Source organism: Trichophyton benhamiae (assembly GCF_000151125.1).
Source record: "Trichophyton benhamiae CBS 112371 chromosome Unknown Abenha-G-c-38a07.r1, whole genome shotgun sequence".
Taxonomy (NCBI): domain Eukaryota; kingdom Fungi; phylum Ascomycota; class Eurotiomycetes; order Onygenales; family Arthrodermataceae; genus Trichophyton; species Trichophyton benhamiae.
In genome coordinates this window covers 72784-88559 of record NW_003315079.1, presented here as the reverse complement: position 1 = coordinate 88559, position 15776 = coordinate 72784, and the positions used below count along the sequence as shown (strand labels likewise).

General features: G+C 47.4%; 5 protein-coding genes across 5 annotated transcripts; all 5 read right to left on the bottom strand.

Moving 5' to 3' along the window:
- Nucleotides 1-329: 329 nt before the first annotated feature.
- ARB_03518 (uncharacterized protein) lies at nt 330-2465 on the bottom strand (the record flags this gene model as incomplete). The annotated part of the gene is made up of 3 exons (XM_003010217.1): nt 330-507; nt 675-2328; nt 2393-2465. 3 exons carry the CDS (start codon nt 2463-2465, stop codon nt 330-332), a joined length of 1905 nt encoding a protein of 634 aa, XP_003010263.1.
- A 4406-nt stretch (nt 2466-6871) lies between these two features.
- ARB_03517 (uncharacterized protein) lies at nt 6872-8477 on the bottom strand (the record flags this gene model as incomplete). The annotated part of the gene is made up of 3 exons (XM_003010216.1): nt 6872-7128; nt 7203-7850; nt 7949-8477. The coding sequence occupies 3 exons, from the start codon at nt 8475-8477 to the stop codon at nt 6872-6874; spliced, it is 1434 nt and encodes a 477-aa protein (XP_003010262.1).
- Nucleotides 8478-8885: 408 nt separating this feature from the next.
- On the bottom strand, nt 8886-10896 carry ARB_03516 (potassium channel, putative; the record flags this gene model as incomplete). The annotated part of the gene is made up of 2 exons (XM_003010215.1): nt 8886-10530; nt 10604-10896. 2 exons carry the CDS (start codon nt 10894-10896, stop codon nt 8886-8888), a joined length of 1938 nt encoding a protein of 645 aa, XP_003010261.1.
- Nucleotides 10897-11317: 421 nt separating this feature from the next.
- ARB_03515 (short-chain dehydrogenase/reductase, putative) lies at nt 11318-12394 on the bottom strand (the record flags this gene model as incomplete). The annotated part of the gene is made up of 3 exons (XM_003010214.1): nt 11318-11490; nt 11561-12262; nt 12352-12394. 3 exons carry the CDS (start codon nt 12392-12394, stop codon nt 11318-11320), a joined length of 918 nt encoding a protein of 305 aa, XP_003010260.1.
- Nucleotides 12395-13591: 1197 nt separating this feature from the next.
- On the bottom strand, nt 13592-14356 carry ARB_03514 (class III chitinase ChiA2; the record flags this gene model as incomplete). The annotated part of the gene is made up of 1 exon (XM_003010213.1): nt 13592-14356. One exon carries the CDS (start codon nt 14354-14356, stop codon nt 13592-13594), a length of 765 nt encoding a protein of 254 aa, XP_003010259.1.
- Nucleotides 14357-15776: the final 1420 nt, after the last annotated feature.

Here is a 15776-nt window from a genome sequence, read left to right as displayed (position 1 = left end):
ACTTGAGCTTCTGGAATATGGCTATATCTAGGCTACTGCCAGGTTAGGATGTCATTAACCTTGCAATAAACGGACAGTAATTACGAATGATATCTCCAAAAGGATACCTGTCACCCCGGAAATCTAAACCCAGTCGGCCATAGTGTATAGTTAGTTACAAAAATACTTTTTACCGACAGACTTTCTAGCTACAAAGCGAACGCCAAACCACACGCAATCAAACAAAAATCTGGAACGCCTCCGCTTTTTCCACGCCACTCTTATCACAACTTCATTCTGCTATGTGGGGAATACATTATCTTGTCGACCATCTGCTGTACTTAACCGGCTTATCTCTCTAAATACATGGAGAAGATAAGTTCCTCAGTTCTTCGGCTAATTACAATGGTATTTCCGCTGCACCCCAAAACTGTCAACCATCCAATATCTTTTGAGAGATCTCTCTGACACGACCTCCGACTTCCAACAAATGCCTTCTGCTGGTCCTCGAGTACAATAGGAAATACCCTATAAACCCTGTTCCCCCTACCGGTGATACGACTTTTGTCCAAGTAATGCGCTCTGCCCGAGACATGTGTGGAGTAATTTCTGGAAGATGTTCAATTACTCTTTCGCAAAGGTCATCTGGTACTATGATGTTTGGGCGATGGATAGGAATCATTACTATTGCGCACCAGTACTGAGCGTGGCAGGAGAAAGGTTTGGACAAAGCCCTAAAACGCTCACGATCCTCGAGTGCCCGAAGAAACTGAAGCCCGTAGAAGTCCACACCATATGTATAGGTGGTAGCGAACACACATTGCAGCCCGGGTGGCCGAGCATTGACTTCAATCAGAAACACATCTGGCTGGTCTTTCGCTGCTGCTGAATGAACGACGTCAGCAAGGTCCAAGATACCATCAGTTTGGATATAGCCCATGGAAGAATTTCGCACCCGGGCCTCAACATGGAAGACTCCAGAGCGGAACCCTAGCTTAAGAAGACTCTGATGAAGGGACGATTGAATAAGCTGTGTTTCTTTGGGGTCCAGCCTGCTTGGTAGCAACATAATGGTTTCCGCGAAATTGTCCGAAATAGTCGCATCCATTGCATCTGCCTGACAGGGCAATTCATCAGATATCTCACAGAAAAGGACCTCGCCCTCCCAAAGCACAAAGTTTGCATCTACCTCTGGACCGTCGATATACGTCTCGAGGAGAATTCCGTACTTCGAGAGGCCACTTTCTTCTAGTTGCTGCACTGCTTGGCGCATGCCCGCATAGTTGTTGACTTTCCTGACACCACGGGATGCGCCATCCCGACATGGCTTGACAATCAACGGATATTGCATATATGCCACCTTCATAGCTACAGGAGGGTCGTCCAGCTGCGCCGCATTATCTAGTCGCAATGTTTGTGTCTGGGTATTACCAGAGTCTAGCAATTTGCGAGTCTCATATTTGTTGTGGGCACGTAAAATCGCTTGTGCGGACTCGGTTGGAAGGCCCAATATCTCCGCTGCTTTCGCCGTTGCGACCACAACTTCATCCGAGAATGTAACGATAGCATCGATTCCCCTTCCTTTGAGTGCTTCAGCAATCCTCGAGGGAAGCTCCGCGTCGTTGGTCATATCAACGGCCACGAATTCATTTCTTAGATGTGAATACGTTTCTCCTTCAAGCCAATGCCCCGGTCGATCGACGACATCTACCAATATACCCAGGGCTAAAGCTGCCTCGAATGTTCCTTGATGGCCGTATGATCCTTTATGTATGTCGAACATGGGACGCCCTCCGATCAGGGCTACTTTGCGTACGGTCGGTTTAGTCGGAAGCACCCAGTTGAAAGACAACCGAACTCTCAACTCTTCTTCTAATACTGCGAATGCTTCAGAATGAGATGTTAAGGACTGCTTCGCAAGTAATGCCCCAGGAGCCGAAGATAACAGAGCTAGGAAGCTGCATTTGCCGTACTCGTCTACTGCAACCGATGACAAATGGCCATCAGGAGAAGGTTGAAACCGAATAACCGAGCCGACAAATGCAGAATTTCGCATTCTCAATTCAAGGACATCATTCCTGCAGAGATATCCATTGTTGGGGACAAGTATCACCTTTACTGCCTGCTCAACTTCTTTGATGCCTGATGCTTCCTGAACCTTGTAGCACTCATGGACGAGATTCTCAAGGACGTTGCCAGTGGCATACGGAATAACGCTCCCATTTTTGTCGTTTTCGCAAGCAACAATCTCTATCAGCAGGAGCAGATCAAGGGAGTAGAAATAACGCTGTGCATTCACGTCTCCGGCGGGCTCAGGAAGCCTCCAATGGCACGAAATCTTTGCCCCAGCTATCCGCAGTATCCAAATTAATTTAACTAGGACACCTCATAAGGGATATCAAAGTAAGCTTACCTTTGTTACCGGGCATGTTGACCAAGAAGGCTTCATACGAAAATGACGTATCGTCAATGCCATTCTTACTCATGGTCTCTGGTTTCACGAAATTAATCTTCAAACGATGAATCTGAGTATAAATTCCGTTGGCAGTTCAGTGTTCTTCTGGAGTCTGAGAAATTGCTACTGCTTTATTGAGGAACTTAGCAGTCCGTGCTTACTTATATATGAGATATGGAACGCTGACCCGGGCTATTATATCCTCAAACATGGAGTATCCATACCATCCTTGCGCTCTCCACGGAAAAGAATGCCACTTTACGAACATGGTGTATATACGTAAGTATACGCATACGTGTGTGTGTGGCCAGCATCTAACCCACTTGTTAGCTACATGCATCATGTTACGGCGTACACTAAGTTAACCCTTGGATGTTACACGTTCGTTCTCGTCAGCTCAACCTTAAACGACCCGCCAGACCGGTTGACTTTTGCCCAGCTTTAAATGGCGAAACCAATTGGCCATAACCTGAACAGGGTGTAGCGAACGTATCCCGCGAGCACAGAGTCATCTAAGACATTGTCTTTACCGGGATAAACGTTGCCTACCCGAGAGCACATGGCCTCGAATATGCCCGAATAGTGTCAGATCCCCAGCTTCTTTTCCTTACCAGCTTTCCCAAGTCAAATGCAGGCCGGAGGTGAATTTCGAAGAAATATGATAATGGGTTTCCAGCCGGGCATACCCCGCAAAGCGATCTTGAGCTCAGACTGACTTTTCCGATAACTAAGTTATGCGACTACTTGGGAACCCGGAGTATTTCGAATCATCTACGGAGTAATAAGGTTAACAACACAGTAGAGGCATCTCTTTGCCTGTACATGACTTGTGCTATGTTGTTAAAGTTGGACAGGATAAACCAACAGCCTGGGCAACAGTGGTACGTAACCTACCCGGAGTAGGCTTAATGCGGATCTATGCAGATCGGTTTACCCTAGTTGTTGAGCGCAGGCTTACGTTCTCTGGATATTCTTTGGGGCCTGGCCACGTCTCTCAGTATGCGTCGTGGGAAGATGGGTGGTGTACGGAGGACTAAGTAGCTAGGTCTTTTATAGTTTGACTACTCCGTGCGGTTCAGGGTAGTTAACTAGGGCTGTAGACAAATATACATGAGCGTATGGAGTAAGTTTGCCAATTGCAGCCTTCTATCATGGGCGGACACTATGTGCTGTGTCCCCTGTATGACCGTTATTAGCAGGCTGAGCTGACTCTATACAGTCGAGCTCCTCGTCAATTTTGTCATAGCCCCGGAATATCAGCCAGAATACGGGGGCAGTAACTATCATCACCACCGCTAAACCCGTATATAGGTACAATATTCTTGGGTTTGCCGCGAGTGGTGAGGTAGCTATTCCCACCGCAGATCCAATTCCTGCTGTAACCTGTCGCAATGCCTGGACTAGACTGCGCATATCCTGTGGTGACTTGGAGTAACTATACTCGGATAATGTTGCAAACCCTAGTATCTCTGCGCCTGCCAGCAAGAAATAAACAGGTGTTTGCGTCCAGACGCTGATGTCATTGGGTATGCGGCCGTCCTTCGAGTCTGGACAAGAGAGCGGTTGATCGTAGCATGGCCCTCTCGTATAAATCAATTTCTGCAGCCCGGCGGTAAAAGCCATCGCGGTGCTCATAATGACAAACGCGGAGGTCATCCGTGCAATTGGTTTGAATGCGATTCCATACCTTTGAAGCGCCGGATAAAGTATCTTTTGTATAAGCGGGCCTAACAGAACGCAAGCGATGGAATTGAGTGCCTGAATCGTGTCATTTGGAATCCCGCCCAGCCTCGTCTGACCAGCTTGAGAGATCAAGTTGTTCGTGAGCTGACTAGTACACAAGTAAAATGGTACAAAGCAAGCCCTGCCACAAGATCTTAGCAAGTAACCGGCTGAATAGATAAGGCCTGCGAAATAACGCACATTACTTTACAGGCTATGAGGCCCTTTTTCATCTCAGAGACGAACTGATCGGTCCACTCAACTTCCCTACCATACGTTGCCGCCTGATATGCTGGTTTTGCTGCATCTAATTGAAAGCGTCCCCGAATTGCACACGCAATGACTTTTGCCGCCTGCGGTAAAACATTCCCCTGCGGCGAGAGCTTGACTTTTCATTATCAACAGGATGCTAGGCAGGGGGTAACTATACTCACAACGTACCGAATTCTTTCTGCCAAAATAGCATCAGTGGAATTAACATCCAAACCGTACTCAATGGAAGGAGGTAAGCAGCCCAGAAGCCAACTTCTTTCTCCAAATAGGTAGAAGCAATCAGTGAGAGGCTAGCAATATTGGTGAACCTTATAATAATAATCATTAGCAAGATATATGCTCCTGCAGCCTATATTGTCTCTCACCAGTAGAAAACATTGTATATATACTGAAGAGTCAATGTTCTATCCGTGACAAAACTTTTACCCTGTTTTGTGACTACCAGTTGCGGAGTCAAAACAGTGTATTGATCACCTGTTTGAAGAGAGGTTAGCTTTCATGAACTCTCAAGAAGACATATCAAATTATATACCTATAAATGGAGACACGGTGGCTCTAACACCGCCTGTCCCAAGTCCCAGAAAAACCATGGATATTACTAATCCGGCAATTTTGATGGAATCGTTTGTCACATATGGAAGAGAAGTAACAAAAAGCGCTAAGCACCCGCAAATATTAAGGCTATATAACCAGTTAGCCTTAATCAGTATGTGGGGTATAAGGGGCACCGACGAGAAGCTTAGACATAACGTCTTGTAACGCCCTAGCCATACATCTGAGAGAATGGCAAATGGCAAAGGCGACAAAAACGAGAAGAAAAAAAATGCATTGGAAATATTTGTCGCGGTTGCTTGACCAAGTCCTAAAGAACCCGGGACAGCAAGATTGCCGCGGCCATTTTGTATATAGTTTTCTACATAGGGTGAGGTTAGGAACTAGCTGAATTTACAGCCTGATAGCTATCTTGACACTTACGCCATGGAGTTGTTGCAGCGTAGAATGTAAATCGTTCTGCTGCACCCGCTACGAGGGCTACCCAAACAACAGCTGGTACCGAGTCAGCCACATGCTGTAGATTAGCCACTTCGTCCTGAGTTGCTTCGCGCTTTTCGTGTTGTGCTTGTGGAGTATCCATCTTTCAACCAAAGAGGCTTATGTATAATTAGACACTCAAGTGGTGTCACAATTGGGCAAATGGTCAATAGTTACGGAGTACTGTTGCAATTATAGAGGAACATGAACCCATTTAATATGGATACTTTTTTGAAATTAGTCAATAGAGGGGGTGCCTGGCTCATACTTGGAGGAGATAACATTGATGATCCTTGTAATACTTTCACCTTGGGCCACGTAAGAACATAGATCCATGTAGAGTGGCTTTTGCAAGGGTTACAAGAAATATGCAATTCAAAGTACATTCTGGGGCCGGGCTTCCTGTGGAGACAAACATGCAGAGCACAAAGAACTGAGGACACAGCGTAGAGCACATGAGCTCGCGTTGTCAATACGGGGCAGCAGAGCGGACAGTTTATTTGATTGGCACGCCAAGCCTCATCCCGGGAGCTAACGGCGAGACTCGTGATATTATTGGATTAAACTCTCAGACACGGGAAGCCAAAGTCTCTAGCCGCTAGAGTTCAGCAAATCACAGTTAACACTTGGATGCGCGAAAACGAGACATCTGCTCCCGCGACATGGCGATTTCATTCTGCTCCTCCCCAGCTGAGCCAAAAAAATCTGTCAGAAGTTTGTGGGATATGGAGCCGATCTTCCCGCTCGCAGATACTTGAAATACGGCGGACGCTTCTCGTCGCTATCGAAATACGGATCAATATTAACAGCATCTAAATTTGGTATGACTAGAAAAGAACTCGCACAAATTTATCTGCTTTGTATATTTTTGAAGATATCATAGTTAATGTGTATGTGCAATACCTGAAACGGGAGTAATTCGAACTCCGATTGAGGAGGCTGCCCAGAAAGCTCGTGGTCTGCTGCTTTCTAGACATCAGTTCTGGAAATTTTAGTGTTAGTGAAGACGGGCGTCTCGCCGTAATCGACTTGTATGGAGCCGTCTATCTTGGGTGGAGTATCGGCTATTAGCAACGTGTATAGCCCCGAGTACAAAATTGCATCGTGGATAAATCTACCTGGGGTGATCGACTTGACAACACCTATGCACTCTCTATTGGTCATGGGTGGGAGCCACTTTTCGTGATATGGTGACCAACCGCCCCTTCGACCAACCAGTCCTGGCTAGGCAGCATACTTAGGTATACCTGTCCTTATTCCTAGTATTCAGCAAAAGTGACAATTGAACTAACTGAATAGCAATCTGCACCCCAAGTTCTCTTCGGTTGAGTAGACAAACAAGGTGTTATGTAGGTGACGTTGGTGTGGGATAAGGCTAGAGAAATGCCTATCTCCATACTGTCTCTTATCCTAGACATCTCGATCCCTTAGTTGCGATACCAAGTCTAAGAGATTCAGCTTCCTCTCCACCTTATTCTCATCTGTGTCATTGACAAACTCTGCGAGGGGGCGTGCGCTGCCAGGGGGTAATCCATAAGCAACTGGGGTCTGGCCGGCTGATATTGGATAAGGTTCTTCGGGTCTTTCAGCAGTCCCAGGATTATCGTGACGAGTGGCACTTGTGCTGGATATCTGTGTGTTGTCTCGGTTGTGTTGCTTTCCAAAGGCTAATAACGTAAAGAAATATTAGTATCTTGTTTCCTAAGCCACCCAGGGTAAAGGAGGACTCAATTTTACTTACGGTGACTTCGCGATCGTTCGATGCTGAACGTTCTAGAACCTTCGAATGTCCGTAGCCCATCTTCGCCCCTAGTTATTGCCTCCTTTTGTCTCCATTTGGAGTCGTTTCGCACTGAGCCTACTTGGGCCTGGGAAAGCCAGTCTTGGCGCGGATGACGGTACTCGAGAGAAGATCTGCTTTTGAAATCATACCTGGCACTCCTTTGACTCGCATCTTTTGAGCTTTCTGGTTGGGCCATTCCACAGGTATATCTATCGCTGGGGGAAATCGAGGGCAATGGGCTTGACCGCGCCTTGTGGATACATAGGGGATCAGGCCGGAGAGAAGAGTGGAAAGATTCTCCTTCACCCGACCGTGGTGGACTCCGTGACTCTCTTCGCTCATAACTAGGGTGGGTATATTTTGACCGCTCTGGAGAGCTACGCATATGTTCCTCCCTTAACTGGTGGGTGCTACCGGTAGAGCTAAAATCCCGAGAGCTACTCTCAGTTTCACGTACCGTATCTGACCCCACCGTTCCAAAAGGGCCCGTCGGTGTAGAGTTGTTTCGATAAAATTCATCTTGACGGCAGGCATACCTTCCATAGGGATTATTTTGTTGATAGGACTCCCCTTTGTGGCCGTAGTATGGATGTGGATTGTTCAATTCTAGAGGGACGCGGTGATTCAGTACTTTTGTTTACGATTATTCGAAAAAGATCGTTTCTTTGTCTCAACAGGCTAAATAAAGGAGATAAAGAACTTACTATGAGTCTGGTCTCTAGTCAGCTCCCGTAAGGGTATTGATTGCTGTGTCCTATAGTCATTGCCACTACGACCACCAGAGCTTGACGGAAACAACGTTGAAGTGCCAGATGGAACGGAATTTGAAGCTCCAAAATCTTGTAGTTCATCTTGAGACACTACAGGCGAATCAGGAAACTTATGCATAGTTTCACAGCTCTGCCTACGATATCCTAGGTCCTGGCTAAAACTGGTGGAGGACGGTGCTAAGCTTGACCCTGGTTTCTTTTTTCGGATCAAACGCTGTATTCGCAATTCTGTAGTCGATGTACCAGCAGTATTAGCCGGAGATGATGGGATTGGTTCTTGTTGGGGGGTTTGCGGCTGGGGATTGAAGGGGGATTCTTCCTCAGTATTAATAAGAGGGCCACGACTCGCAGATATCTTATATAAATGCTTGAACCAGAGGAGAGCGATAAGGATAATCACAATAACCAGAGAAGATATAAGAAAGGGAGGCAGGAGTTCGGACTTGTTGTTCGCCTCTCTCATGTTCAGAGACTCGCAAGAGAGCCAGAACCTTGCCTCCTAGTAGATGGGGTCTCTGGCAGGCAAACTAACGCTCAATAAGACTAGAATAGATCAATCTAGTATAAAAGAAATAGGACAGTATAGCCAAAGCTGTGATGCACTTGTATACTCTCTGTGCTATGATGCTGACAAGGTATACTCCCTTATTGATGCTGTGAGCGCCGGGCTTTAAAACATCAAATGGCCAAATAGAGTGATTAGGCTTGTCAGATTCTTGTAATGTGGGAGATCCGGGTCTATCCAGGTATATTAGGGTGTCTAGAAAGGATTCATTGTGAAGATAGGTGGTTCAAGAAGGCCTCCCCATTCACTATTTTTAGACCATAGTCGCACATCCCTGCAATGAATGCTCACTTGTACTAGAAAGTATCAAGTATTTGATTTTTCATAGGAAGAGTTGCATTGGGATTTTACCTCCTCCTCTAAGGTAAATAATAGAGCTTCAAATAGCCACCTAGCTTCGTTTCGGTCCCCTGTAAGAGGGCTTTTAGCGCCGACCCAACTCCATTTTTCTCTGAAACCAAGGGCCGGCGGCCTCTCTAATAGACGGCGAGCCCTTTCCGCATTGGATAATTCCGCATCTGTGGGAGGTATCTGGGAAAAAGGGCAGCATCCCTCAGCGCGCCCTATAAGACCGAGGAAATAGCACCATTCGTCGTGAGAGTAATGTTTTGGCGGATCACATGAGAGATCATTGTAAATCTTCCCAAGTTCATGTACTATTGCACACCATCTTTGAGAAGACAGACCTACATCCTGATATTCCGAGTGTTGTGGAGTCAGGTTCTCCATCGAAGCTGAGTGGTATGTGTGAGGATGATCACTGATAGGCTGCCCGCTAATATACTCCGTGTGACGTCCACGATGGCGCAGCGATTCAACCATGCCATGTATGAAGGAGAACAGCCTATTTTTGATACCAGTCTCGTGAGGGAACAGAGTTAAATCTCCTGCAAAAATTGTGGCATCGTGGAATAGTTTTGCAACAGTATCACCCATACTTGAGATTAAGATGGTGGTGGTCGGGACAGCGAGAAGTGACCATAGAACAAAGAATGGCTTTCCCCATGACTGGCCAAGGACAACATCACCATAACCAATTGTAAGGAGATTCACGTAGGCGAAGTATAGAGAGGTGAAATACGTCCAGCCAGCATCTCGTTCTGCCAGCCAGAATGCAACCGACCCAACCAGCCAAAGAATTGCCCATGCGAAAGCTGAAATTAGGAGAGAAAGCCACCGCAGCTGCCAGGCACAGGTCTTGTGTATACGGTGCATCAACTGGAACTCTTCTTGTTGCAGTTCTTTGTCTGACAATGAGTTATCTTGATTCGCCAGCGGCTGAAGCATTCGCTTCTTTATATCTCCCGATTGCAGTTGCTCGGTAACCAGTTTCCTCGTCTTTTCTGTTGTTCTTGCAGTAAGCTGTGTCCTCGCTCTTTCGATCATCATCGACCGGATAGACATAACAACAAGACCAAGAGTTAGAATTCCTCCAACGGCAAATGGGAACAGAAGGCTTCGACCAAGGTGTGTGGCTGGAGCGAGATCTCCAATTCCATTGGTAAGAAGGGTAAAATCGGCCCAGTATAGAGCATCCAGGTAGCTCCAGTTCTCAACGCGAGAAAATATGGCCGCCCCGATCAGGAGGTACATCATGTAGAGAATAGTCTGCAACATCAGCGACCGCTGGCTGGTGGTGAGGTGGAAGTGTTTGCTGTAGCGTCCAGTGTTCGCGCCATAGACGGTAACCAGTAGGAGAGAGGAGACAAAGAAGTAGATGGCAGCCGCCATGATGGCATAGTAGTAGGCCTGGGTCAGCTGTCTACCGTGCAAGTCCGTCACCCGAGGCACCGCGACGGTGAGGCCCACTAAAAGGGCCGAGGCGATATACCAGCCGCCAATAGTGATGGGCTGGCTGACGGAGAACCGGACTCTTCGAGCCATATTCAGCAGAAGAGACAAATTTGATATCAAGGCAAAACCGAGGGAGACGGAGTTAATCGTGATCGCCCTAGAGCAGGAGCTTTAGCATGAGAACAACTCTCTGTTCAAGGATCCTGACTCAGATTAAGCGAGTGATGAACAACCATGACGGGTCTTTGACGGTCTTTGGAAGGTTTCCGGTTCCAACGGTTCCCAGCTCTGCCCTCCAGTCCTGGGAGAGTGAGCAGATGCTGAATGCATTTGCCATAGGGCCCAGCGTTCCCTGGACACAGTCATCTTCAGCTAAGCGAGAGCCATCAAGGCAACGGAAATGATACGGACTCACGGCTAGCAGGGGAAATGCCGTGCTGGCAAACCACCATCTCGTCGGCAGAAGACAGGGCACCTCGTCGACGCTGGGGTTGGGCGCCTTACCCTTACCGCGCTCATCCATGTCTTCAGCCGCAGCCGCAGGTTCGTTTCGTTGCACAGCAGGGCACTCTGCATACGCAGCACTTCCTCTGGCTAACTTAGTTACGAATGGTGGACAAGCTAGGGGCCTCCAGCTGTCCCGAGCAAGGCGTGAACGGCGGATGTCTGCGTGTTTATATGAAGTGAGGTGCAATTTAACGTATCCTTAGCGGTGGAGCAAACACGGGATCTTTTAAGCTTGTTTAGCCTTTCTGGGAAACTCACTAACGAGTTAACTAAGCGATTGACGAGTCGGCTAACTTAAGACAACTAAACGAAATAACTAGCAAGTTAAACGCCGTGACGACGTCAGGCGAAAGGAAAAGACAGCATCAGGTTCATCGGCAATTTCATCCTCCACTCCATCGTCTATTGAACTATACCTAGATGTGTGTATACAGAGCCTAGCACTTCAGGCGGAAAAAGAGCTTCTCGTTGTCGACAATCTCCTCCTCGTTCGACATGAGCTCTGGCATGTCCCAGACCATGTTCACGTATCGACCACCGAGCCACTCACGCTTCTCTGACGTTATGTAGGTGAGGGCATCGCCGCTGAGCTCGGGGGTTTCGGTGAATACTACGCGATGACAGTCGAGTCAGCTAGTTGACTAGTTATGCATAGGCCTCAGGGTGGACGAGGGGCTTACCGTGCTTAAGCTCAGGTGGCATTTTATCGAATATCCCACGGACCAGCTTGGTGAAGACGTTCCCAGGGTGGATGCCGATACAAGTGATGCCCTCCTCCGCGTATTCAGCATTGATGCACTCCGCCAACCGAATGACACCCAGCTTCGAAATATGGTAGGAACTGACACCGGGGATGGCAAAGTGGGCGCAGACGCTGCCAACCAAGATGAGATATCGAGAATCGCCGCCTTTTGCCAGCAGCGGAAGAAACGACCGAGCGACGAGATAAGACCCGTAAAGGTTTATCTGGAACATGTCCCACCACTCAGCCGTATCTGTGTCTGCTACCTTGCCGAGGATGCCAGCTACTCCAGCGTAGTTGATGACCACATCACAGAATTTGAATTCCTCCTCTACTCGGGCGGCTGCTGCTGCCACGCTCTTTTCATCCTTCACGTCTATGTACAGGGTCAGGACCGTTGGTTTGTTTCGACCGGCAGATTCTGCTGCAGCTTCAACCTCCTTGCATACCTGGGTCAGGTCGGCACGGGCGGCAAGGGCAATTTTAGATGCACCGGCTTTGGCAAAAGACAAGGCTGCGGCTCGGCCAAGAGCCCCCGAAGCGCCAGTAATGAAAATTACTCTGCCTGTAAAGTCTTGCTTTTTCGGGTCGATTTCGGGGTATGTGTCGCTATGTACGTCGCTGGTTATGGTATAGTCCCCTGCGCATTATTATTATTATTATTAGGAGACAAGAGCCAACACGGAACTGAGGGCGCTAGCGCTAGTTATGTGGGATGCTAGAGCTTACCGGGATCCTCAGCAGGGTTCGGGATATCCTTTGGAGGCGGCATGGTGGTATATATATATATTCCTGAAGTAAGTATGCTCTATATAACTAATGGGTATAGAGTATAGGGTATAGGAGTATATAGCTTTCCGATCGTGAATTTCATTCTTTCCCCCTGGCGCCAGGGCGAAGAAGGACTGGCTATTTATGTTGTTCCAGTCCAGCTAACTCTTCTCTATAGAGTTCCCCGGCAGGCTTTATAAGGCCTTTTTTTCTTGTTTACCAAGCCACAAGGACACAGCGGAGGTGAGGACCCTTGTATATTTTACTAACTGGTTACAGTTAGAATGAATAGTGAACAACTGTTTATATCTTGTTTACATCAAATGGATTGGGGCTTCCGGTGTATTTTCCTATTTGACCGTCGCCGTAACTAAGGCACAGGGAGGCCCACAGTTTGACATCGAGGGGTTCTTCAAAGAGAAGTCCTTAAAGGAGGGTATAGCAGTGCAGTAATTAAGTAGAGCGAACAATGATGGATTGTCACTCCATTAACTAACTAGTTAATTAGACAAAAGCTCGCATATTGTGGCGCTTTCGTCCCAGGCCTTGAGATTGATCACGATATGGAGTAACAAAGTCCTACGTTACAAGTCCGGCCCCCTGTAACCATTCTGTATGGAGTATTCCGTACGGTATCAATCAAATATCATTTTCTTTTTTTGTCCCCAGCTAAGGACGGCGGATATGGCCTGTTTCCACCGCTACCGAGGCTTGATAGTGGGTTGCCATGGCGTTCATGGGCGCATCACTAATTAGTTCGATTATACGGAGAAAGCGAAAACTAGTTAACTACTCCGTAATATGGGAGAAATAACCCAAGGACATGCAATCTGCCATCGAGCAGTTATCCAAGGAGATTCGGTAGAAGTTAATACGTCAGGGTATAACAAAAGGGTGTGACCTGGGTAGGAAGATAGTATATACAACAAAGGAACTAGTTAACGACAGCAAGGTAATAATAGTTACCCAGATGGATTTGACGGAAAAATGGACAATGAAAAAACAAATATACAATGCTGACAGCTTGAAGCGAGGAAAAAGAAAAAGAAAAAAACACATCCGAAGCCAATGACATACATGCCCCCTGTACTCGTGCTCATTCAGCGCGAGGGGTCCTCTTGGATCCGCTTACTCCGTACGGGTCCGTCCACTGACCGAATCCGTCGCGATGCTAGCTCAAATATGCCTGGGGTTAATTTCAGTATCCGGAGTGATAACCGGCGTATGACATGCGAACAACGCGGGAGTTCCCTGCACTCAAAGCACCCTTTACTGCCGAAGTGAAGTTGCCATTGGCCCAAGCCTGGCTGGCGTCCCACATCATGACTCCGCCAAAGCTGGAGAAGGTTTTACTCCAGTTGATGACGCTGACGAGGGTTTGAGCATCGATATATCCGGAGCTCGCGGCCCCCTTGTTTGCAGGAGCGCCAACCATGATTTTGACATCTGGGTTTGCAGACACCTTTTTAGCAAAGTTGTCCCATTCCGCGAAGTTAAACTTGTCTTGTGACTGGGAGCCGAGGACGAAGTTATTGAGGCCGCAGAAATTGTTGTAGAACTGAATGAAGAGCGCATCGAATTTGACACCTCCTTCTAGCATCTCCTTATTATAGAGATCTGGGTAAGGGCATTGAGGAGCAGCAGTCAGGTAGAAGGTCTTGGATTTCTCAGCATCATACAAAGTGCGAAGCTGCTTGGCAAAAGGGACCATGTTCAATACGGTGGCTTCAAAGTCGAGGTCAAATCCATCGATCACTGCATCGTCAAACGGGCGAAGAACGGAGGAGTTCGACGACTTTACCGGTCCAAATGTATCCCACAACAGGTTGGCGCCAGCGACGGCATCCTCGGCAGAACGGAAGCCACCTTCACTGTATGTCGCTCCGCCAATAGATAGAAGAATGGTCTTTCCTTTCTTCTGGCAGGTCTTGATATCCTCGCTATTTTTCTTATTAGCCTGCATACCCCTTAATGATATGTGTCAAATGTATAGAGGTGATGCTATACCCAATTTGTGGACAGTGCAAAAGGTCGGTTCCTGGGAATGGCTTGCAGGGGTCACCCTGGTTGGAGAAGTTGATTTGTGGGACTCCTCCCGGACCTTTGATCGATACGGCAAAGGCAAGCGGAATTACCTTTAGTCCATTATTAGTTAGCAAAACAAGCACAAAGTATGGAGTTGTTGGTCGCAGCCGCATCAATAGGGTACGGCCGGCAAACATACGTCAACATCCGCGCCTGTTATTGTCTGTTAGCGAGTGTTTAAGTTTAATAAAAATGACAGTAAATAAAAGTAAGAGGATAACTTGCTTTCGCAGTAGTAGCTCAATCGCTGCTGTGCTTGTGTTCCATTTCCTTGATTCAAGGAATTCTGTCCTAACCACGAATACTCGCGTCAGCATGTTGCTGTGCAGATGAAATGGAGGCCTGCCTGGAAAAAAGTAGCTTTATGTTTCCGGCGATAGAAGGTACAAACCCCAGTATATAGCGACATTGTTATGGCCTGGAGAATTCAGACCGGCATATGCCGTCTTGACACCTGCGAACAGGGCCACGAAGGAGAGGATATTCTTCACGGAAGACATTGAAAAAGGAGTGTTAAAAAGAAAACCTAACCAGCAGGTAGGACGATGAGTGTCAAGACGATGTAGTAAGAAAAGCTGTTAGATTTCTAGTACGAAATTGAGAACGCTGAGATGGAGATGTGTTATATATTTCAATCATATCCATGATGGCTACGGCAAACGCAAGGCCATGTGCCATGGGAACCAGAGTTTCTTCCTTCGAGTTGGGGGTGTATGAACGGCGAACCATGCACTAAAGATGACCCCTGAGGATGATATTATTTTTACTCAGGTCATCAAAGCCAGAGTAACTCTATTGGCGGTAAGGTGACGTGGGAGGAAAGAGGGCGGCTTTTGCCATGAGCTGGGACAAGAATAGGTAAATAGCCCTTAGAAACAAGTCCACTGACCGTCAAACGGCGAAGTGGTTGCAGTGGTATCACATTCCGGAAATTTCTGTGGAGACGAGGAATGCTCTTTGAGCGGGAAACAAACGACGAACGACGGCATATGTGGATGGTATGTCTGATGAGCCCTTCAACATCCATTCCTTCAACTACCCAAGAGGTGAAGACGTCTTGGTCATTTAGGGGAGTTATACACCCTCATGGAGCGGTGTATGCCTTGCAAAGGGCAGAAGAAGACAGGGGGGATCTCATCGATCTGCCATCACGAAGAAGCCAGGGTCTACGGATGACACCATTCTCGGACTTAAGAGGCAACTTCTTATACCAGAAAGGGGCCTCATGGAGGACGCTTGATATAGCGTGAGCGGGAGTAACATGATAGCGAAAGCATCAGCCCTCGATATATCGTATC